Raw genomic sequence first — 21,125 nt, forward strand, 5'->3', positions numbered from 1 at the left:
TGGGCCCAGTGGATAGCATAGTTGCTGCTGTGCTGGGAAATCGCACAGAAGGGCCCTACAAGCGGCTCCCTCTCCTGGCTGAGCCTGTCCAAATCCCTGGGGCCTGAAGCCGGCTGGTCAGGGACAGCAGCCTCTTGTACCCGCTGCCTGGGCGCGTCCTCGTGCTGTGCTGTGCGCTCGCCTCACTAACATCTGCTCAGAGCACTTATTGGTGTTGTTTCTCCTCTCTCCTCCGCATCCTCCTTTGTCTGTCTGTCAGAATACGAACGGGCCACTTCTGGGGCCCTGTCACCTAGTAAGTATCTGTGTCACCCTGGTGACTGCTTCCCTCCCTGACCTCTGTGCCTGATTAGAACGGGGTTCTTGTGGGCCATTATATCCCGTTTTTGTGCAAAGTGGGGTGTGGAGCCACCTTGCCTTCTCTCCTTGGGGGCAGACACGCCTACTACAGTTTCCTTGGTGGCCATGCACTGCCCTTGGCTCTCCTGGAGGTGGGATGTGCGGCTGACAGATGGGGCCTGTTTACACGTGGGCAACCATGCATGTGTCTTGCAGCATGGACAAAAATGGCACGATGACCATCGACTGGAACGAGTGGAGAGACTATCACCTTCTGCACCCCGTGGAGAATATCCCCGAGATCATCCTGTACTGGAAGCATTCCACGGTGAGTCCCACGCTCCCAGAGCCTCAAGGTGGTCTCCTTGTCCGTTCACAAGGTCCCCTTCGCCCAGCATCAGTCCCCAACCTGGGGTGGGGCTGGGGTTTCCGGCTGGCCTCCTCTTCAGCAGTGAGACTGTCCACTCCTCTGCCAGCCCCACGGAGCACTCCACATGCTCCCTCCGTTTCCCACACGCCGGTAAACCTGAAGGGCCTGGCCATTCCCCAAACACAGGGTGCCCCTGCCAGAAATGATGCCCTCCCGTCCCCCACGGGCAGCCTGTTCAAGGTCCACTTCACACGCCGGCCTCCTGATCCTGCTTGTTCTCCCAAGGCCAGTGTGCACCTTCCTCCAGGAGCGGGACAGGGCCCACTCTCTAGAGAGCACATGGTGGCGCTGTTAGGTTTCTCGCCCCCGCCGGCCCATTTTCTGGGTCACTTCTCTCTTCACACACATACTGCTCTCTCACCCCCATCAGAGCTGTCATTCAGAAATACAGATGTGCACCCTCGCTGACTGTAGCCATGTTGGCCCTGTTGCCCGCGAGCCCCCTTCGTACGGGGTGCGGCCCTCTCTGCTGGTTTTTGCTGGGCTCCCCCTCGATTTGCAGTCCTATCCACCCCAGACTGTCAGCTCTGGGAGGGGAGGCCAGAGGCACTCCCCCTCATCTGTCTTGCACAGTGCCCAGGCCAGGGCCTCACCCCCAGGGGACACCTGGTGTCTTTGCTGTTGAAACTAAGTGGACCACCCCAGGGGTAGGAGCAAGGTGACCCGTGGTGTGGCCTGCAGCCCCGGGGCTGGAGCAGAGCTAGCTCTGTCTGAGCAGCCAGGGTGCTGCCCAGGAGAGAGTGTGTTCTGTAGGCGTCGCAACCTCTCATATTTGCCGAGGTCTTGCACGATGTTCTGCCAATGTGATCAGGTTACACACCAGATTTTAGAAGAATTTTACCCCTGACTTGGCCCTTTCAGTGCAGCGAGCCCAGTGATCCTCAGCTGAAATGCCTCTGTAAGCTGTTCTTGCAACAGCTCCCTGGCAGTCACGGAAAGGGCTGTCCGGATGGTTTTAAAACTGCTTTCTTCTGCCTGCGCTCTCAGATTCTGTATCTGGGCTTCACCAAGGCCAACAGGATCAGAGCTTTGCTACTTCACATAGTGAAGGGGAGGAGGTGCATCACTTGCCCACCCAGAGTCCTTGGCGTTCTCACCATCTATGTGGTCCCCTGGGGTGTAGTCCATTCTAGGTGGTGGAAGGCTGTGGACCCAGCTGTGTGCTGGAATGCCTTCGCTGCGTCGTCAGGGCCTGCTAGTTTTATCTCTGCTGGTCTTCCTCGCAGATCTTTGATGTGGGTGAGAATCTGACGGTCCCTGATGAGTTCACGGTGGAGGAGAGGCAGACGGGGATGTGGTGGAGACACCTCGTGGCCGGAGGCGGCGCGGGGGCTGTCTCCAGAACCTGCACGGCCCCTCTGGACAGGCTCAAGGTGCTCATGCAGGTATGCAGGGAAATAGACCCCACACCACCTGGTTTCCGCCCTGGGGTTCTTTGGAAGGTTGGTTTCCTCTCCTTGTCTGGGGCCTGCTTTGGGCACGTACTTTCCTAACCCAACCAATGAGATTGGAATTATTACACAGACAAGGGTGACATTAGATCCAAGCCTAGGTGACCTTTTGTACACAGCTGATCTAATTTTATCCGAGGCCCTTAAACCAGGGGTCAGTCACATTACTGAGTCTTAATGTGGACAGGTAAAGCCAGTGAGAACTGGGGTGTGGCTGGAACCTGTTTCCTTAGGAGCATCTTGTGTAGGGTCCCACACGGGGCAGTGTGAGTGGATCCTCACGTGGCCCCAGTACCATTATCTTAGAGTTCCACATCTACAGAACAGAGATAAGCTAGACCAATGTCAGGGGTAGGGTTGTGAAATCAGCCTGCACGAGGACACACCATTGGACTTCAGTGTCATCTGAACAGTGGCCATTCACCCCCTTGTCCCCTTGCTTATATTCTCGCACTTGTTGTGTCAGAGCCCCGCTCAGAAAGATGTCATCCCTTGCCTTACCCTTTGCCCTCCCGGGCCTGTTGATGGATAAGTGTGAACTCCCTTCTTGTGCTGAGACAGGGAAGTGGAATGTTTCAGGGAGAAGAGCTCCAGGCATGGAGTCTGACCAGGGTCCCCCCTCATGGTCATGTGACCTGGGGCAATTCACTTCACCCCCAGGACTTCATTCCTCCGTGAACCTAAGGGACTTGAACACATTGCCCCATCAGTTTGTTTTTCTTAACCAAACTCCTGGGAATGCTGTAGAGAGTCAAAGCAGGCTTTAGGTGAAATGACACAAGCCTGGCGTGTGGTTTAAGGTAATCTTGCAGAGGTGGGGGCGGCGTGGTGACATGGACTGGCCGAGGTTTGATGATTGTTGAAGCTGATGATGGGTTCACGGAAGCTCATTAAATAATTCTCTATACTTTTGTATATGTTTGAAATTTTTCTGTAACAAAAAGCTCAAATTTTTTATTTTAAAAAGTAGTCTTTGTGGAGGTGTTTAGCACGATGTTGGCACACAGTAGGTGCACAGAAAAGTCGAGTTGGACCTAGAGTAGTCGTGTTTGAGTCTCCGGCGCTGAGTTAGTCTTCGGAATCCCGAGAGGGAAGAGCTCTTTGTCAGATGATGGCAGCCCTGTGGCTGCCGCGTTCTTTCTGACTGCGTGTCCTTCCCTCCTCAGGTCCACGCCTCCCGCAGCAACAATATGTGCATCGTGGGCGGGTTCACCCAGATGGTTCGAGAGGGAGGGGCAAGGTCCCTCTGGCGGGGCAACGGCATCAACGTCCTCAAAATTGCTCCCGAGTCGGCCATCAAATTCATGGCCTATGAGCAGGTGAGGACCTGGCTTCACAGGGAGAGTTCCCAGTTGGCAGCTGCTTACTGAGCTTCCCCTGGAATGAGGCCCCTGCCCTGCTGATGCCCTGGAACCTGGAGCCAGTCATTGTACCCAAGGCATAGCAGGGTGAGGCAAGAGGGAGGAGGCCTGGGTGCGACCCCAGCTCTGCCGCCAGTTCCTTCTGTTTCTGGGCAGCATCAAAGGTGCTGGGGACACCAGGTCTCGGCTAACCCTGACTGGCTCCATGAGGAGGGGCAGGGCAGGAGTGTGTGCACTGGCCTCTGGGGTGCATCAGTTTGTTTGCTCTCTGTTCTAGATCAAGCGTCTTATTGGGAGTGACCAGGAGACTCTGAGGATTCACGAGAGACTTGTGGCAGGGTCCCTGGCAGGGGCCATCGCCCAGAGCAGCATCTACCCAATGGAGGTGAGGGCCACGTTGGTCCTGGGGTGGGCAGTGCGCATGTGCGTGAGGGTGGCGAGCAGGCTGTGCTCATGCTTCCCTTGTTCCTTTTGGGTTCGGCAGGTTCTGAAGACCCGGATGGCCCTGCGCAAGACAGGCCAGTACTCGGGCATGCTGGACTGTGCCAGGAAGATCTTGGCCAGAGAGGGGATGGCCGCCTTCTACAAAGGCTATGTTCCCAACATGCTAGGCATCATCCCCTATGCTGGGATAGACCTGGCTGTCTACGAGGTGAGGCCTTAGAGGGCCCAGGCCCCTTGAACAGCGGGAGAGGTTCAGAAACTCCCTCCTTAGTCATGCCCCTGCCTGTTGTCTCCATGCCTGATAGACCACTGGGGGTGGTTGGGAGAGGGAACAGATCAGAGTGTCTCCTTCCAGGCTCGTTTATTTATTGCAAGACTCTCCTATCACGCTGCCCCGCTGCAGCCCGCAGGTTCTGCCCCCGCAGGAGCTCGGCAGGCAGATCTCCAGAGTCGGGTGCCAGCGGGGCTCACTTAGCCCCTAGCAGACTCAAGACCACAGAAGTCAGGCTCTGTGAGGGGGAAGAGGGTGTGCCCCTGCCTCATCCTGTCCCATCCAGGAATCCCCAGTGACAGCAGAAGGAAAGGGCAGGCAGGCCAGGAGCTCAGCAAGCCCCAGGTCAGCCCAGGCCAAGCGAGTCAGGTTACAGTGGCCTCGCGGGTCCCATGTGATGAGGAAAGGCCTCCTGTGTGGATCCAATAACTGTCCCCCCCCGAACCCCCTAGTCTCTCTGTCTCACAGGCTCTTCCTGGGCTCACCAGCCCTTTGGCTCATCCCAGCCCCCCTTTCCCATTCCAGACGCTCAAGAATGCCTGGCTGCAGCGCTACGCAGTGAACAGCGCAGACCCCGGTGTGTTTGTGCTCCTGGCTTGTGGCACCATGTCCAGCACCTGTGGCCAGCTGGCCAGCTACCCACTGGCCCTGGTCAGAACCCGGATGCAGGCCCAAGGTAAGGCTGGTCCTGGGACAGTCCCCAGGGGCGGGTTGGGAAGTAGGGAGGAGCTGGCGAAAGGCCTCTGACAGGTGGCCTCTCTCCCTGCAGCCTCCATTGAGGGCGCTCCGGAGGTGACCATGAGCAGCCTCTTCAGACAGATCCTGCGGACTGAGGGGGCCTTTGGCCTGTACCGGGGGCTGGCCCCCAACTTCATGAAGGTCATCCCAGCCGTGAGCATCAGCTATGTGGTGTACGAGAACCTGAAGATCACCCTGGGCGTGCAGTCGCGGTGACGGGGGGAGGGCAGCCCCGCCCAGCGGACTCGCTGATCCTGGGCCTGCGGCCCTGGGACGTGTAGCCATCTCATTCTGTGAATGTGCCAACACTAAGCTGACTTAAGCCAAGCTGTGAAAACCCTGGGATGCGCCCGCAAGGGAGGGGAAGAGCTGGCAGGCCGACCGGGTTTGTCCTGCTGACCCTGGCTGACCCTGGGCTCCATCCCAGGGGAGACCCATGGGTATTCCTCAGGGTCCAGGGGTCAGCAGGACAGAGGCTGTCGCACGTGGGGACAGGACGTTTCCTGCGGTGCCTGCTGAATAGCAGGGCTTGGAGGCTGGGTCGGTTCTTCACGCCCCTTACAGCCAGACCATCAGCCGCAGGCCTTGCCCCTTGGCGTGCTGGGGGTCTAACCCGGGCCCCCTTTGCTTCCTTCCTTGCTGCTGTTTTCCTGTGGTAGGAGGAGGGCTCCCAGCCCACTCCCATGCCCCTCCCCACTCCTCTCCCCTTGGTCTGGGGAAAGGTGGTTCCACCTGGCCTTCCCACCCCGACTTCCTGGCCCACAGTGTCGCTGCTTGCTAGGTGGTGCCGGAGGAGGGAGGAGTCTGGCTTTGTGCTCATCCTCATCTGAGCCCCACTGTTGGCTTCTGAGCTCACCAACGGATGAGCCTCTGGTTGTGCGTGTGCATGCAGCAGGGCAGGCCAGCCCCGCCGCTGGCTGCCTGGCGTCCTGGCGCATGGCTTCCTGGAAGGCGAGAGCTGGAACCCAGAGGGCCTGTGCTCCCTGCTGCTGGGGGCCTCATGGTGCTCCGAGCTGGCCCCAGACTCTGTCGGGACTGGCACCAGCTCAGAACTAACTCCCTCTGCCCCCCCGGGCCTGAGGGCAGTGGGGCATCGTGTTGTAGCGGGAAGGGCTGTTTCTTCCCGTGTCTGCGAGCCCTGGTGAGAGAGAATGTGTTAAAGGCCTTAATTATGTACTGTTGGGAAAAGGGTTTTGTTCAGAAAGACAAACTGGACAAATGTGCAAGTTCTGTGCTTCCAGAGAGAAGACAAAGCAGTAGACAGCTTGGCTGACTGCTTTAAAGTCTGTTTCTGATGCCCCTGGGGTTTATGTCCAATCCCATCTGGGGCAGAGTGGGACCAGCCTCACATTCCACTCATGCCACGTATCACAGTGCTTGGAGCCTATTTATTTTGTATTTATTTGAACAGAGTTATGTCCTAACTATTTTTATAGATTTGTTTAATGACTAGCCTGTCATTTTCAACTTCATTTTTTATTCATATTTATGTTCGTGGTTGACTGTACCTTCCCAACACCGTGAGGTGGGGGTGGGGTGGGCAAAGGAAGGAGAGGCCGGGGGAGGGAGCCTCCCGCCACTGCCCACACTGACGTCATGTCTGTCCAAAGGAATTCCTCTTGGAACTGGCGACCAAGAAGGAGGGTGACACAGGGGACCCCAAACATGGAGAGGTGTCCTGTGGCAGGTTGGGGCAGCACTGGCACCCCGGAAGCCTTAGGATCTGAGGGCTTGACTGGGGTGGGGAGAGGGGAGAAATCTCGAGTCCTTTGAAAATGGAAGTCCAAATCACTTCTTGGACTGGAGGATTTCTTTATTTCACCCTTTTTGTATGACAGCGCAGTGAGGTGCCCATCACTGTGAGTTCGGGGTGGGGGCCTAGAGGAGAGGGCGGCCAGCTCCCGACCCGTGCGTGTGAAGTGGGCTCCCTCCCTCCCGGGCCCCCCAGCTGCTCATGCTCAATAATGCTGGTCACCTTGCAGCTTCGCAGCTGCACTTCATTCCGCCAGAAGGGCCTGACGAGGACAATTGAAATAGGATGCAAAGATCAATGCAAAAGTTATTGTTATATAGAAATATAGTTATAACTGGAATTTGTGAATAAGCAAATTACAAGAGAATTGGAAGTGTCATTTAAAACAGCCTTCTAATAAAGTTGTTTCAAAGCTGATGATGGAGTCATGATTTTTCTGATCTGGGCTTGGGTGGTGTGGGGACGTCCACCTGTTAGAAAATGAGAAAGCTATGCCCTGGGCTTCTGGGAGGGTCTTGCTCTGTCGAATGGGTGTTGGTTGGATTTGGGGTGCTCTGACCAGGGCCCCAGTGCTCTCCGAGGTGCTGAGTCTGGTGGTCCTGCCTCAGCCCTCATCTGGTCCAGCACATCCTGGGCAGAGCTGAGCACTCCCTCCTGGGTCTCCAGACGCCTCTGCCCTGCTCTCCACCTCCCTGGTGCTCCTCCCCGGCCTCAGCGTTGGTTCCTGCCCATCTTTCTGACATAGAGATGCTGGGGGCCCCCTCCTGCCTTTTTTTTCTGAGGAAGATTAGCCCTGAGCTAGCAACCGCTAATCCTCCTCTTTTTGCTGAGGAAGACTGGCTCTGAGCTAACATCCATGCCCATCTTCCTCTACTTTGCATGTGGGACGCCTGCCACAGCATGGCTTGCCACGCAGTGCCATGTCCGCACCCGGGATCCAAACTGGCGAACCCGGGGCTGCCGATAAGCGGAACGTGTGAACTTAACTGCTGCGCCACCAGGTCAGCCCCCTAACATTCTTTATTTGCTTTCTGCCTGTCTCCCCAGGACAGCGTGAGGCCTCGGCGGGCAGGGAATGTGTTCGCAGTTGTATTTCCAGCCTCTGAGACAGTGCCCGGTGCACAAAGTGCTCGATATAATGCCCGTTAAATAACTGTCCACACTTGCGGCCCCTCATGGCCCTGGGGCTTGGGGTCCGGGCTGGCAAGAGATGGCATGAAGCGGCTTGGGGAGCCCGCCAGGGGGCCCTGGCATTCAGAGGTGCCGAGGCATGGAAGTGTGCCCCTGTGTGAGACTCGCTTGTGTACCACTTGTACTGGGCTGGCTAGTGTCCCCACAAATTCGCGTCCACTGGGAACCTTAGAATGTCACCTTAGTTGGAAATACAGTTTTTGCAGATGTAATCGAGTTAAGATGTCATACTGGATCAGGGTGGGCCCTAAGTCCAGTGACGGGTATCCTAGAAGAGGGAAATTTGAACTCTGAGAATAAATTCCTGTTGTTTTGGGCCGTCCCTGTTTGTGGAGACGGCAGCCCTACAAAGCTATTATGCCACTCTCTTCAGTTGTTCGTTATCCTCAGGGTAACGGGCATAGATCAGTTCCCACCCACTGGGTCCTGGCAAATTGCTTCCCCCATCCCGCCTTGACCAGGCTTTCCCCTGGGACGGTGGGCTGAGCGCCCTCCCAGGTCCTCAGTCCCATCTGGCGGGGAGAGGGGCTTCTCCAGCCCAGAAGTTAACATGGGGAGGTGCTCTGAGGGGGAGAAGCTCGGAGCCTCACCTCCTACGGTTGTCTCCTTTGTTCCTTCACCCCTCCTGCCGGTCTTTACTCACGTGTCACCTCCGCACGAGACCTTCCCTGACCACCCTATTTAAGAGAGTAGGGGGCCGCCTCTCCCCACCCAGCCCAGTCCCCATCCCATTCTCTCTCTCCCTAGCATTTTCACCATCAGGGACACTGCTTGCTTTCAGTCCCTGTTAATCGTCCGCCTCTGCCACATGTATGTAAGCTCCCTGAGGGCGGGGTACTTGGCTTCTTCACGTCTGTTCCCTGTAGGTATGCAGCACCCACTAGGTGCTTACTGAATAGTTACTAGTTGAATGCAACTCATCCACATGTTTCATGGTGTGGTCGGCAGAATTACGCCCCCTCCCAGAGATCCCCAGAACCCGTGAATTCGGTTACAGAGTCAAGGGGAAGTGAGATAGCAATTAAGGTTGCTAACCAGCTGACCTTAAAATAGGGAGGCCGTCCTTGGGACCAGCCTGGTGGTGCAGCAGTTAAGTGTGCATGTTCCGCTTCGGTGGCCCAGGGTTCGCCAGTTCGGATCCCGGGTGCGGACATGGCACTGCTTGGCAAGACATGCTATGGTAGGCATCCCACATATAAAGTAGAGGAAGATGGGCATGGATGTGAGCTCAGGGCCAGTCTTCCTCAGCAAAAAGAGGAGGATTGGTAGCAGACGTGATCTCAGGGCTAATGTTCCTCAAAAAAAAACCCCAAAAAGATAGGCTGTCCTGGATTGTCCAGGTGAGCCCCATGTGACCACAAGATCCTTCAGCATGGAAATCAGTGACAGGGGGAGAGCCAGAGAGATGGCACGAGATGGACTCAGCCCAAGTTGCTGGCTTTGAAAATGGAGGAAAGGGCCACAAGTCAAGCAACACGGGCAGCCTCTAGGAGCTGGAAAAGGCAAGGAACAGATTGTCCCTGGAGCCTTCACGAGGATACCTGCGGACACCTTGATTTGAGCCCGGTGAGCTGCGTTTCAGATGTCTGCCCTCCGGATTTGCCTGGACAGGAAATGACCCGAAATGGTCCCTAATAAACAGCTTACCTCCCAGCTCCCCTCCCCCATCTAGGATTCCAAAAACACACAGTCATTTCCCCTTAAATGCTTATCATTCTGGCCTCCCGGGTGAGGAGGTCCTATGAGCCTGGGATCTTGGGCATCTGAGGGGAAATCTGAAGCCACGCCTCTCCCCAGGGCGGGCGGGGAAGACACTTGTGCTGTGGGATCTGGCCAGACCTCTTCGTGCCTCCTTCCTGAAGCTAGACCCTTTCATCTCTTAATCCTGAGAGCGCTATTTATTGAGTGCCAGCTGCACACACACGAACTCTCTTAGCCCTCAGCAGGTCTGTGAGGTGCTGCTGCCCCCATGTCCCCCTTTTACAGATGAGGAAAAGAAGGCTCCGGAAGGGGCAGGGACTTGCCCGGGACCTCACCGTAAGTGACAGGGCCTTGAGTGCAGGTCAGTGGACCCCTGGCCTACTGCAAGCATAGGGGTGAAGATAGGGTGGGCTCGCTGGGGCTGCCTGCCAGGAGGCCTGGCAGGCTGGAACCAGGCCGTGGGGACCTTCACAAGGGGCAGGCGCTCCTAGCCTCACCTCAGACGGGTGGCCCCTGGTCCCTGCCTGCTCTCCCGCGTCAGGAGGCCACAGAGAACTTGGACACGTGGGGCAGGCCTGTGCTTGAATCCTGGCTCCTAGCAGTGTGATCTTAGGCAAATCTCATGCCTCGCTGAGCCTCATTTTCCCCACGAGCAAGATGAGCACAATACCTTCCTTAGAGCTCAGAGGGGGAAGGACTCATCGACGTTCATACAAAGGGTCAGTGCTGAGCTTAGATGCAAGCCCGCTTTGCAGACCCTGAAGCCATGTTCTCCACCTCCCTCCTGACCCTCCCCGGTCCCCATCTCACTGGCCTGAGCAGGTTGGAATGCAGGGCAAGGGTGAGAAGAGCAGCAGCCCAGGTGTGGGCCCCACTGCCCAGGGTGGACCTTGGTCTCTGCCCTCCAGGGCCAATGAGGAAGCTGGAGCGGACCAGCGAGGCCCAGTCATGGTGGCTGGAGAGGCTGGCCAGGGCTGGTGGGAAAGGGCCAGCAGGAGGGGAGTGACGGAGTGGGGCAGGAAAAAAACCAAGAATGAGGAAACTGACCAGAGAGGGCCAGAGATCTGCCCAAGCCCCACGGGGGCCCCACAAACCTGGGCCTCCTGCTCTGGGCTTCCCGGAACACAGGAGGCCGGCCAGAGAGCAGCCACAAAGAAGGGACCTCCTCGGCCATGTGCTATCACCCATCAGCACAGCCCCTGAGGCCCAGGAGGAACCACTATCTGTCTGGGGCAGTTATGGGGGCTGAGGAGAGGGGAAGCTGGCTCCACCCACGCCCGCCAGGGTGGGGCGCCCCTGGCTGCACCAAGGAGCCCAACCCCTGCCCCCTCATTTTATGAGGAGGAAACTGACGGCCAGGGGGCTAGGGACTGGCCCAGGGTCACTAGGCTCCTCGTAGCCGTTTCTCTTCCCTGACTGCACTGGCTTACACCATTTGTACTAGCGTCTTATGGCTGCTGTCACAAACTGCCACAAATCTGGTGTCTTAAAACAAGGCAGGTTTATTCTTACAGTTCTAGAGGCCAGAAGCCCCAAATCAGTTTCACTGGGCTGAAATCAAGGTGTCCCCAGGGCTGGTTCCTTCTGGAAGCGCCTGAGGAGGACGTTTCCTTGGCCCTCTGCATTCCTTAGTCTGTGGCCTCTTCCTCACATTCCTCCAGCCTCTGTCACCTTTCTTCTCTAGTCATATCTCCCTTTGCCTCCCTCTTAAAAGGATGCTTGTGACTCCATTTAGGGCCCACCTAGATAATCCGGGGAAAATCTCTCCATCTCAAAATGATTCATTTAATCACATCTATGAATTCTCTTTACCACGTAAGGTCACATTCCCAGGTTCCAGGGGTGAGGACCTGGATATATTTGGGGGCCATTATTTAGCCCACCACACCGTTCCCCCACTACAAGCCCTGTTCCCTATTAGACACTTCTTGGGGCCGGCCCGGTGGTGCAGCAGTTAAGTGCGCACATACCGCTTCAGTGGCCCGGGGTTTGCCGGTTCGGATCCCGGCTGTGGACATGGCACTGCTTGGCACGCCATAGGCGTCCCACATATAAAGTAGAGGAAGATGGGCACGGATGTTAGCTCAGGGCCAGTCCTCCTCAGGAAAAGAGGAGGATTGGCAGTAGTTAGCTCAGGGCTAATCTTTCTCACAAAAAAAAAAAAAAAAAACGATCACAGACTCTGGAGTCCTCAGGAGATCTGGGTTCAAATCTCGTCTCTGCCACTTAACTAGCTTTGACACCAGGGAATTCACTTAACCTTTCTGATGACTGTTTCCCCATCTGTAAAGTGGGAATATTTGTACCTACTTCACAGGGATGTTCTAAGGACTAAATGAGGTAATATATGTAAAGAGCTTAAAACAGTGCTTGTGGCCGAGTGGTTAAGTTCGCTCGCTCATCTGCAGGTGGCCCAGTGTTTCGTCGGTTTGAATCCTGGGCACGGACGTGGCACTGCTCATCGAGCCACGCTGAGGCAGTGTCCCACATGCCACAACTAGAAGGACCCACAACTAAAAACAGACAACTATGTACCAGGGGGCTTTGGGGAGAAAAAGGAAAAATAAAATCTTAAAAAACAAAAACGAAAAACAGTGCTTGCCACAAAATAGGCCCCTTCTAACTGTTAGATGTATATATATAGTTACTATACATAAAATATGAATTTTATATGTATGCAGTCTATGGAGGCTACATAAAAATAAACTAGAAGGCTATACTCCAAAAAATTGTTAAGTGGTTATACTTCCGGGTGGTGGGAGCGTGAATAACTGGTATCATCTTTTGCTTACCTGCGAGTTCTGTTTACATACAATAAATATTAATTATTTGCATAATCAAAGTGAAATTTTAAAATTGAACAATCTGACAGCAGAAAAAGGCAGACCAGAATCCTTGAAGCCCAGCGGTGGCTACCCTCCCCAGGGAGCCCTCCTGACTCCCAGGGAGGAAGCATCACTCCGTTCTCACGACTCTCTCCCGTCCCTGCTTCCTGGAGCTCTTGACCGTGAGCTCTGGGAGCCCGGCTGGGAACCGAGCAGGGAGCCTGTTCTGAGAACAGACAGCAGCCCCCCACCAGCTGCATACGACACCCTTCGCATGTCAGCTCGGCGCGTCGGCTCTGTGCAACCTTCCCAGCCCGGTCTGCATCAACCCCATGGAGGCTAACTGACCTCCAATGGCTTGCCCAAGGTCACAGCAGGCAGTGGCTGGGTTCCTACCTCAGGCCTTCTGCCACCATCAAGGCCACGGGGGACAAGCTGTGACTGGAGCCTGACCAAGATGGGGCAGGGGGTCCTGGCTTGGGGCCCTTTCCCCTGAGAGGCATGGCTTTTCCTACCTGCCCATCTTCAGACCCTTACAGGCTAAACCCTTTTTACAGATGGGCAAATACGGTCCCTGGATAAGAATGACTGCCCAGAGAAGATGCAATCCCGGAACTGGCCACAACGTGGCAGCACCAGGCCTTGTAACGCGTTCCTTCCTACAGGGCTTTGCATCCTCTACCGCCCTCTGGTAGTTGTGGGGAAACATGCCCAGGGCCCAGGCCAGGAACATTTGGGAAAACTGAGGCAGGGTTGTCATCTCTTGGGGAGGATCCTCGGTGAAAGAAGCAGGGCTTAGTTGGTGCCCCATTGTAGCCTTGGGCTGACTGGCCATTCTCCAGTCCCCATCACAGGGAATAGGTCTAGCTAGGACAGTCCTTGGACTTTTCATCAAGGTGACCATTGAGTAGAGGAGAGCAAGGATGGTGCAGGCGGGCTCCTCTCTGCCTGCAGCAGCCCCAGGGAAAAAACCCTAGTCAGAAGTCAGGCCCCTTTCCCCAGCATGGCTCAGCCACCAACCACATCCTCCTCTGTGAAACACGGAGACAGAAGAAAACATCCTTGAGTCTGTGAAAACAGGGAGGGGAGATGGCTGGGGGCTGGGGGCCTGGCCAGCACCCAGGGCTTCCTTGGTGGGACTGGGCCTCAAGGGGAAGCGGAGGTTGGGAGACACAATCACTGGGCTGAGCAGGGGGAGCAGAAAGGGCAGGGAGCACAGGGTGGGTTGCGGGTGGTGAGGTCCTTTCCTGGCCCTGGTGTCACGGACACAAGGTGGACACCTTGTCACAAGCCGGGCACATCAGATGCTCCCTTTGGGGAATTTGAGACTGAGACAAAGAGAGGCGAGTCAGCCTCCTTGTGCAGCTGGAAAGGTCCCAACTCACACAGGGTGGGCGGCAGGAAAAGACTGTCTGTGAAGAAAAGGAAATTGGGGTGTAGGCAGGGACGCGGGGAAGGCGGTCCCTCGGTGCCCCATGGCACTCCTGGCCTAGTTCCCGCCCTGAGGGGGGCTCTGGGGTCCACAGGCCACCCCCGGGCCCTGGAGCGAAGGCCCCTTAGGACTTATGGCCTGACCAATGAAGCAGGAACAGCATTCTGGACACAGTGGTGGCTCTGGGGACCCTGACACCTGTGGGCCCCCCCGGAGGCAGCCTCCAAGGCTCCTCAAGCCACAGACTGGCATGGCCTCAGGCCTCGGCTTCTCTCCCTCCCACAGCTCCTCATGCTCAACACCCCCAGGGGGACAGGAAGGGGGACCCCCCCCCACCCAGTGCTCCGCGACAGACACGGGCCTGGCCAGCAGAGCGCTCTGCAGCCCCGAAGAACGAGCCAGCGCAACATGCACTGACAAGGACAGAAGTCCACGACGGGAACGAGAATAGCAGGTGGCCAGCCAGCCCTGCAGGAGAAACTGAGGTCCCTGCCTCCAAAAGTCACGTGGTCATGCTGTCTGCCTCCCAAGTGCTCGTCACACTTCCACCTTACTTGAATGTTTGCTATTACAAGGAACACGAACTGTTTTTATGTTTAAAAATAAAATAAAATTTTAAAACTCTCCCAAGAGGGTCTGGGGTGTTGCCTGGTCACCCTCCCAATAGGGAGGGCCCGGGATAGAGCTGGGCTCACTGCAGGCCACCGTGCCCCTCATCTGCTGAAACCAGGGGAACGGTGACCCCCGACCCCAGGTGCTCTGCTCACAAGGGCGCTCCACCCACAGCGCCCCCTTGCTCCCAGAGCCGGCTCTCCCTATAGAACCCTGTCCCCGTGTCCACCCTCTGTGAAGTCCCAGGCCTGGGACTGAAGCCCAGGGGTGGCCACCTGCTGCCAGAGGGGCCTTGGAAGGTGCTGTGCTCTCTGAACCTGAGTCTCCAGTCTGTAGGGCAGGACTGGAACTCTGGTCCCCGCTGAGCCAGTATCCTTCCATGCACTTGACCTGCATCTTTTTTTTTTTTGAGGAAGATTAGCCCTGAGCTAACATCCGCTGCCAATCCTCCTTTTGCTGAGGAAGATTGGCCCTGAGCTAACATCCGTGCCCATCTTCCTCTACTTTAGACGTGGAATGCCTGCCAAGCATGGCTTTTGCCAAGTGGTGCCATGTCTGCACCTGGCATCCAAACCAGTGAACCCCGGGACGCCAAAGCAGAACGTGCACACTTAACCACTGCGCCACTGGGCTGGCCCCTGACCTGCATCTTGTCATCGAACTCCCACGACTTCTCCTCGAGGTGGGGACTATCGTTATGCCCATTTGACAGATAAGGAAACCAGGGCTCAGAGAGGGGCGTCACCACCCAGAGTCCCACAGCCAGTGAGGGGCAGAAGTGGACACGCGCCCTGGGCCGTCTCTGAGCCTCCCTGCTGAGCATCCCATGGTGGTGTCCCAGGGATTATGTGACACAAGCCTGCTCAGCCTGTCACCCCGACAGTAAGCACAGAATAGACTGTATTCACCCCAGGGCTGGCCGTGCCTCATTCCAAAGCCTTGCCTGACCGGCAGCCACACGCAGCACCACACCACAGACCTCCCTTTCAGCACCCCCGAGGGGGGCCACAAACCGTTTCTTTATTGCAAACATGACACATAGTCCCAGGGGCGCCTGGGAAGAGCAGGAACCAGGGGAAGCCAGGGATGAGCCCTCCCTAAACTGACTGTCCCTACTTCCCTTGTCCAGGGCAGGAGCCTGGTCCAAATGCCACCTGCAGGGGGTAGACAGGGCAGCCACGGAGGGCCCTGGAAAACGGCTGAAGAGTAGGGAAGCCAGGGCAGGGGGTCAGGTGGGTGGCCCTCCGGGCCTCAGGGGGAGTGTGAACGGAAATTCTGGGCTTTGTCCCCAACGTCCCAGCGCCCCAGCAGGCGTCCAGTGTTAGAAGGGAGAGGGCTGGGGGTCGACAAGGGGCAGAAAGAGCCTGTTGCCACTACACAGCATTGCCAGGCAGCCAGCATCTTCCGTTGCCTCTCGTCCTGGGACGCTCAGCTCAGTGCGGGGCCTCAGCGATGGCCTTCTCCACCCGCAGGTACCAGGGCTGGATGTGGGTGTGGCGCATGAGGTCGTCGAAGGCCTCCAGGCCCTCCATCACACGCAGCACGCCATACACAGCCTGCAGGGGTGACAGCACTGTCACTGTGGCATGGCCCAGAGCGGGCGTCTAGACCTGCCCCATCTTCTGCCAGCTGGGTGTCCTGCGGCCATCACCTCCCCACTCTGAGAGCTCCGGGACCCACTGAAGGGCCAGTTTGCAAACAGGTTTGCAGGTTTCACCTTCCTGGCTCCCACACCCCCTTTCTGTGCAATAACCCACCCAGGGTTTCTCCACGCTCAGGTACTGAGATGTGGGGAGAAGAGAACCCACTACCCAGCTCCAAGACCCAGACCTGGCAATCCACAAATTCCATCCTGGCTGTAGGACTGCTTCAAGGATTGGCACTGAAGCTAGGCCAGTGAGACACTGTCCCAACACTGCTGCTGGATGGAACGCTGGAGCACTGACCCAGGCCTGCCTCAGGCTGAAGCCAACTCCAAGGAGATGCTCAAGGAGAGTTTGAGCCCTGGTAACACCAGTCAGGCCCCTGGATCCAGCCGGGCCTGAAGCCGACCCCTCCCCTGAACATGTCATTTATGTGAACCAAGACAGTTCCTTATAGTTGGTTTTCCTTAAGGCCCTGACAACAGATGGAGCCAGGTGCCCCTGGGGATGGGGGAGCTAGGAAATATAGGTATTACCCACATGTGGGCATTCTCTTCCTAGGCCCCACTGACCCCACGGAGAAGGCCCTCAGTCTGGGCACCACCCCCCCCGTCACTACCACACACTCACCAGATCAGCCAGGTTCGGCTTTTGGCCCCCCATGAAGGGCCGGTCTTTGCCCACGGCTGCCACCCACTTGTTGGCGGCCTCATAGAGGTCCACACGCACATCGTCCTGGAGGTGGTGCCTAGGCAGGGATGGGGGAAGTCCATCAGGGGAACTCTGACCCCCGGCCCAAGTGGGGAGAGCGGGAAGGTCTGAGGGCCCTTGGTGGGGGTATCACATCTACAGAGACCTCAGTTACCATCAGCCCCAGACGGGGAAGCCATGGCCCAGGGATGATAAGAGAGAGAAACAGTGGAAGGCACCAGGCAGGACCCAGCTCTGGACCCCAAGGCCAGCCTTGCTTCCCCTGGGGTGGGGAAGGTGATCAGGAGTTCTGGGTTCAAGTCCTGATGTGGCTAATGACGGGGACTTGGGGACAGCAGGCCCCCAGGCGCGCGCGCGCACACACACACACACACACGTGCCATCACCTGCTCTTGAGCCGCTTGCTGATGAGGTACATGGCAGCTGCACCCATGTACTTGGCCACAGCACCCTCCACGACCCCGAACTTGCCCTCCCTGACAATGTAGTCGAAGGAGGCCAGGGCCTCGGCAGGCGTGCGGTACACGTTGGGGGAGATCAGGTGGACCAGCCAGTCGTCCGCCCACTGCCGCCACTTCATCTCCTCCCTGTGGGGGACAGCGGGCGGGCTGAGTGGGCTCCTGAGCCAGGCTCTGGGAGGTGCTGGGAGCTGACACACTGTCTAGACCGCCCAGCGTCTGGACGGGAGGCCGAGGCCTGAGCATCAGGTCCCTACGGAGGCTCAGCCCAGCCCTCGTGGTTGCCCACGCTGCTCCCCCCTCACAGCTTCCTGCTCAGCCTGGTCCCCTGAGGGGAAGACCCCGCCCTCTCCACCGCCCCGGGCCAGCCCCAGCCCCACTCACGTCCTCGCCTCCTTCCCACTGTACATTCGCTGGGCCTCCTTCTCGTCCAGCATGAGCCAGTACTTGTTGCAGAACTCGGTCACCTCCTTGCCCTGGTCGTTCATGGCCTTCATGGGCGGATAGTAGGTGATGATGTCTTCCAGGGGCTGCCTTTGGGAGACATCCAGAGTCTCAGCCAACTCCTTCCTCCTCCGGGGGACTGAGCCCTCACCTCCTTAGGGGCAATAACCAACCCAGCCCGACCCACAGAAGCTTTCCACCCTCTTGCGCGTGACACAGCAGGTCCTGCAGCAAGAGAGACTTGGGGCAGACACCAGGAGCACTGCCCTGACAAATGGAGAGTGCGGAGGAGAGGCAGGGGGAGTCTCAGAGTAGGACGCCCATGGTCCATTCTAGAAATCTAAGCAGCAGCCCCATCCTGCTCCCATGGAGGAACTCAGGGGAGGCCCCCCGTGGAGGCAGGAGAAGGGACAAATGCGATGCCCGCCTGGGCCTCCGGGGGGGAGGGGGCTCTTACCCCGACACCAGGTGGGTCTTGAGGGCGCTGATGATGACAGAGGAGTCATTCAGTTGTTGCTGGAGAAGAAGATGGTTTAGGTCAGGGCAGCTGCCTGGCGGCCGGCAGGATCCCCAGGGGCTCTGAACAACACCGACACCCCGGCATCGGCGGGCACTAGGCAGGGGGAACCCGGGCACTGTTCATCCAGCCCTGGGGGCTCCCCCAAAACCGAGGCCCTCCTCCTAACCCAGTCCCTGCCCTCGGGACGGCCCATCACAAGGGAGCAAGTGCAGCTCATGGGGAGGAGGCGTGGGGAGGACCCAGGGGCTGGGCCCTGGCCCACTCACCCGCCTGGCCTCCCGGGCACCGAGGGGCAGGATGGACTTCAGATCTACGTAACAGGTGCCAAGCACTGTGCCAGGCATATCTGCTGTGCCTACAACCAGGAGAGTACGGTCCTCGATTAATGAGGAAGGAAGCCCAGAGAGGCTAAATAACTGGCCCCAAGTCACACAGCCAGTGAGTAGCAGAGCCACACCTCGAACCAAGGGCACCCCGATTTCAGAAGCCAGCTTGTTAAGCTCGGTGCTCTGCCTCCCTTAGACCTGGCTGGGTTTGGTGTTGGTGGAGGAAGAGAGCCTACATTGCCTGAGCATCTATTGTAAACCAGCCACTTTCCCCTCGTTCCCAGCTGACACCCAGGGAGCCCAAGCTCCTTCCAAGGCTGCAGAGCAAGGCCCCACTTGGGAGTTTCCCAAGACAATCCCGGACCTGCGGGGGCTCCCCGAGGCTCACCAAGCTGTCTCCTTCCTGGGCCAACAGGATGGGCACCTTCCTGTAGGAGGAGAACTTGATCTCGGCCTTGCGCACGGGGTTTACCTCCACCACCCGGTAGGGCAGGGCGTGGAAGTCGAGGAAGGCGCGGACCTTGCTGCAGAAGGGACACGTTTTGTACTGGTACAGGGTCAGCTGCAGGTGGCCGGTCAGGGAGAGCTGGGTGGGGAGCAGAGAAAAGGGGGCTTCTGAGGCCTGGCACCCAGATCTGCCCCCAGACCCAGGCCCTGCCCCCAAGCAGACATGTCTCAGTTGGGGAGGGGAGTCTTCTAGGATGACCCTGAGAACATCGGGAGGAATGGGGGTGGGTGGCAGGGAGAAGGGGAGACACAGGGAGGTGGGGAGTGGGCCCATGCAGTGGACAGACAGCCCAGGCTCAAGCACCCATGCGGCACGCTCCCCAGAGGGGTCTGAGTAGGAGGAATTTTCTGGGCTCTGTCCAACACTGGACAGACACCTCTCCTCTCCCTCCTGTCCCAAGGGAACACCAGGCACCAACAGGTGTGCGCCCGGAGATGCAGAATAATTGTTTCAACTTGGGAGTGCCCACCCTCTCTCCCCCAACCCCAGGGACCTCTGGGGGAGGAGGCAGAGCCAGCTTTGCCAGAGTGGGGTCTACCTCAAACCTCCAGAAGGGAGGGTTGTACCAGTGCCTCCCGTCTCCCCCTGGATGCCACACCTTCCTCAGGAAAGGCCCAGGTGAGCTTGCACCCTATTCACATAGGAAAGTGGCACCTGCAGCCCACCTCCCTCCATGTTGGGGGGGTGGGTAGCAGGAAGATACAGAGGATGCCACTCCCCTTCCACCCACCCTGGTCCCCTGCGGCCAGGAAAGGGACTGCAGGGGTAGGGGGGAGGGCGGGAGCAGAGAAAGACGGTATTGGTGCTGTGTATAAAGCATTTCAAGGGCAGCTGGGCCACCATCGGCTGGAGGGTGACCTCCCTGTCCCTCCCTGTCTCCGCCCCTGGAGTCTATGGGTCATCGGTCCCATAAAAATACTAATAACAACCCTAATAAGTAAATTCCCGACCTTAGGATTTGGGGACGGTGGGAGGAGAACAACAAAATGGAAAGTGATAAACTGTGAAAGAGGCTTGCTTTCTCTTTTCTATGACCTTTAAATCTTTCCATTAAAACACTTAGAAAAACGATTTTAAGGCAAAGACAACAATTCGAGTTAGCAGACATCAGCAGCGCCCCCATTTCACAGATGAGGTCGGAGACTTAACACTGAGTCACGTGCTCAAGGTCACAGCGGACGGAGGAGGCATTCCTGACCCCGCCGGTTTCTAGAAGTCCCGAAGTGCGGCGCAGACCCCAGCGCTCCGACCCGCACTCGGCCCGGCCCGGGCTCACCTGCACGGCCGAGCGCTCGGCGCGGAGGTCCTGGGCGCGCAGGTGCCACCGCGCCGTGTGGTACAGCCCCAGGGCGCCCCCCAGGGCCAGCGCCGCCGCCCCTAGGAGCCGCGAGCTCCCCTTGCGGGCGGTGGCGGCGGGCCCTCCCGCCGTCCCCGCGAAGCCGGCCCGGCCCTGCACGGGAAGTCGGGGCGGGGGGCGATGGGCCAGCCCCCAGGCTAGAGCGCGCCCGCAGGGCCACAGCGCCCGCACAGCCTGGGCCATGTTTGTTCACCGGCGCCGCGGGCGGGCGCGCGAAACGAAGACGGCCTGAGCTCGGGCTCCTTTTAAAGGACCCGGGGGGGGGGGGAGGGGGGCGGTGGTCTCCGGGTTGCCAGGGGCGACCGTGACGCCGAGCGGGGAGGACAGCGCTCCCGGGACTGGGCGTGCGTGCCCGGCGCCCAGCTTCCACACACCGGTCAGAGCCACAGAAACACATCGGGGATGCCTGGGAGTCGCTAAGTGCCCCGGCTTCTGAACATGTAGATATACTGGGTCTCGGTGGTGACCCGGGCCGAACGCAGGGAACTCGGCCAATAACTTGCCATGTGGCCTCTAAGCCTCAGCGTGGTCCGTAATAGATGGCTACTAATTTCTAACCAGTCGAAACAGACAGAACCCTTGAGAGTGTCAGGGAAAGGGTCACGGCTTC

The 21,125-nt window shown here is 57.9% G+C and overlaps 2 protein-coding genes across 8 annotated transcripts in view; one reads left to right on the top strand and one right to left on the bottom strand.

The window, feature by feature from the left end:
• Positions 1 to 7,204, top strand: part of SLC25A25 (solute carrier family 25 member 25) — a 33,233-nt gene extending 26,029 nt beyond the window's left edge. For 3 of the 6 annotated variants that reach the window (XM_023628976.2, XM_023628978.2, XM_023628975.2), the window contains exons 4-11: positions 260 to 295; positions 556 to 667; positions 1,996 to 2,154; positions 3,387 to 3,539; positions 3,859 to 3,966; positions 4,066 to 4,233; positions 4,822 to 4,972; positions 5,066 to 7,204. In XM_023628976.2, coding sequence (XP_023484744.1) covers positions 260 to 295; positions 556 to 667; positions 1,996 to 2,154; positions 3,387 to 3,539; positions 3,859 to 3,966; positions 4,066 to 4,233; positions 4,822 to 4,972; positions 5,066 to 5,250 — 1,072 coding nt within the window. In that variant the 3' untranslated portion in view covers positions 5,251 to 7,204. The remainder of the gene's footprint in view (positions 1 to 259; positions 296 to 555; positions 668 to 1,995; positions 2,155 to 3,386; positions 3,540 to 3,858; positions 3,967 to 4,065; positions 4,234 to 4,821; positions 4,973 to 5,065) is intronic. The other 3 variants (XM_014736048.3, XM_023628979.2, XM_023628977.2) reach the window with 1 other exon arrangement.
• Positions 7,205 to 15,528: 8,324 nt separating this feature from the next.
• Positions 15,529 to 20,732, bottom strand: PTGES2 (prostaglandin E synthase 2). 2 transcript variants are annotated; one of them, XM_023628981.2, is made up of 8 exons: positions 20,435 to 20,685; positions 19,039 to 19,236; positions 18,591 to 18,679; positions 18,262 to 18,320; positions 17,745 to 17,894; positions 17,289 to 17,489; positions 16,822 to 16,939; positions 15,529 to 16,104 (listed from the first exon to the last, which is right to left on the bottom strand). In XM_023628981.2, exons 3-8 carry the CDS (start codon positions 18,666 to 18,668, stop codon positions 15,982 to 15,984), a joined length of 729 nt encoding a protein of 242 aa, XP_023484749.1. In that variant the 5' UTR covers positions 18,669 to 18,679; positions 19,039 to 19,236; positions 20,435 to 20,685; the 3' UTR covers positions 15,529 to 15,981. The 2 variants fall into 2 exon arrangements, with proteins under 2 accessions (XP_023484749.1, XP_023484748.2); XM_023628980.2 differs by lacking the exon at positions 18,591 to 18,679 and having other exon boundaries at positions 20,435 to 20,732.
• Between the last annotated feature and the right edge of the window lie 393 nt (positions 20,733 to 21,125).

The sequence above is a fragment of the Equus caballus genome, chromosome 25 (genome assembly GCF_041296265.1).
Source record: "Equus caballus isolate H_3958 breed thoroughbred chromosome 25, TB-T2T, whole genome shotgun sequence".
Classification (NCBI taxonomy): Eukaryota; Metazoa; Chordata; class Mammalia; order Perissodactyla; family Equidae; genus Equus; species Equus caballus.

Excerpts from the sequence above, each read along its gene's own strand:
- PTGES2 (XM_023628980.2), bottom strand. The coding sequence starts at position 20,698 with ATGGCCCAGGCTGTGCGGGCGCTGTGGCCCTGCGGGCGCGCTCTAGCC. Across the intron at positions 18,321-19,038 it reads CCCAGGAAGGAGACAGCTTG|CAACAACTGAATGACTCCTC; the intron begins GTGAGCCTCGGG and ends CTTCTTCTCCAG. Across the intron at positions 16,105-16,821 it reads AGCCGAACCTGGCTGATCTG|GCTGTGTATGGCGTGCTGCG; the intron begins GTGAGTGTGTGG and ends TCACCCCTGCAG.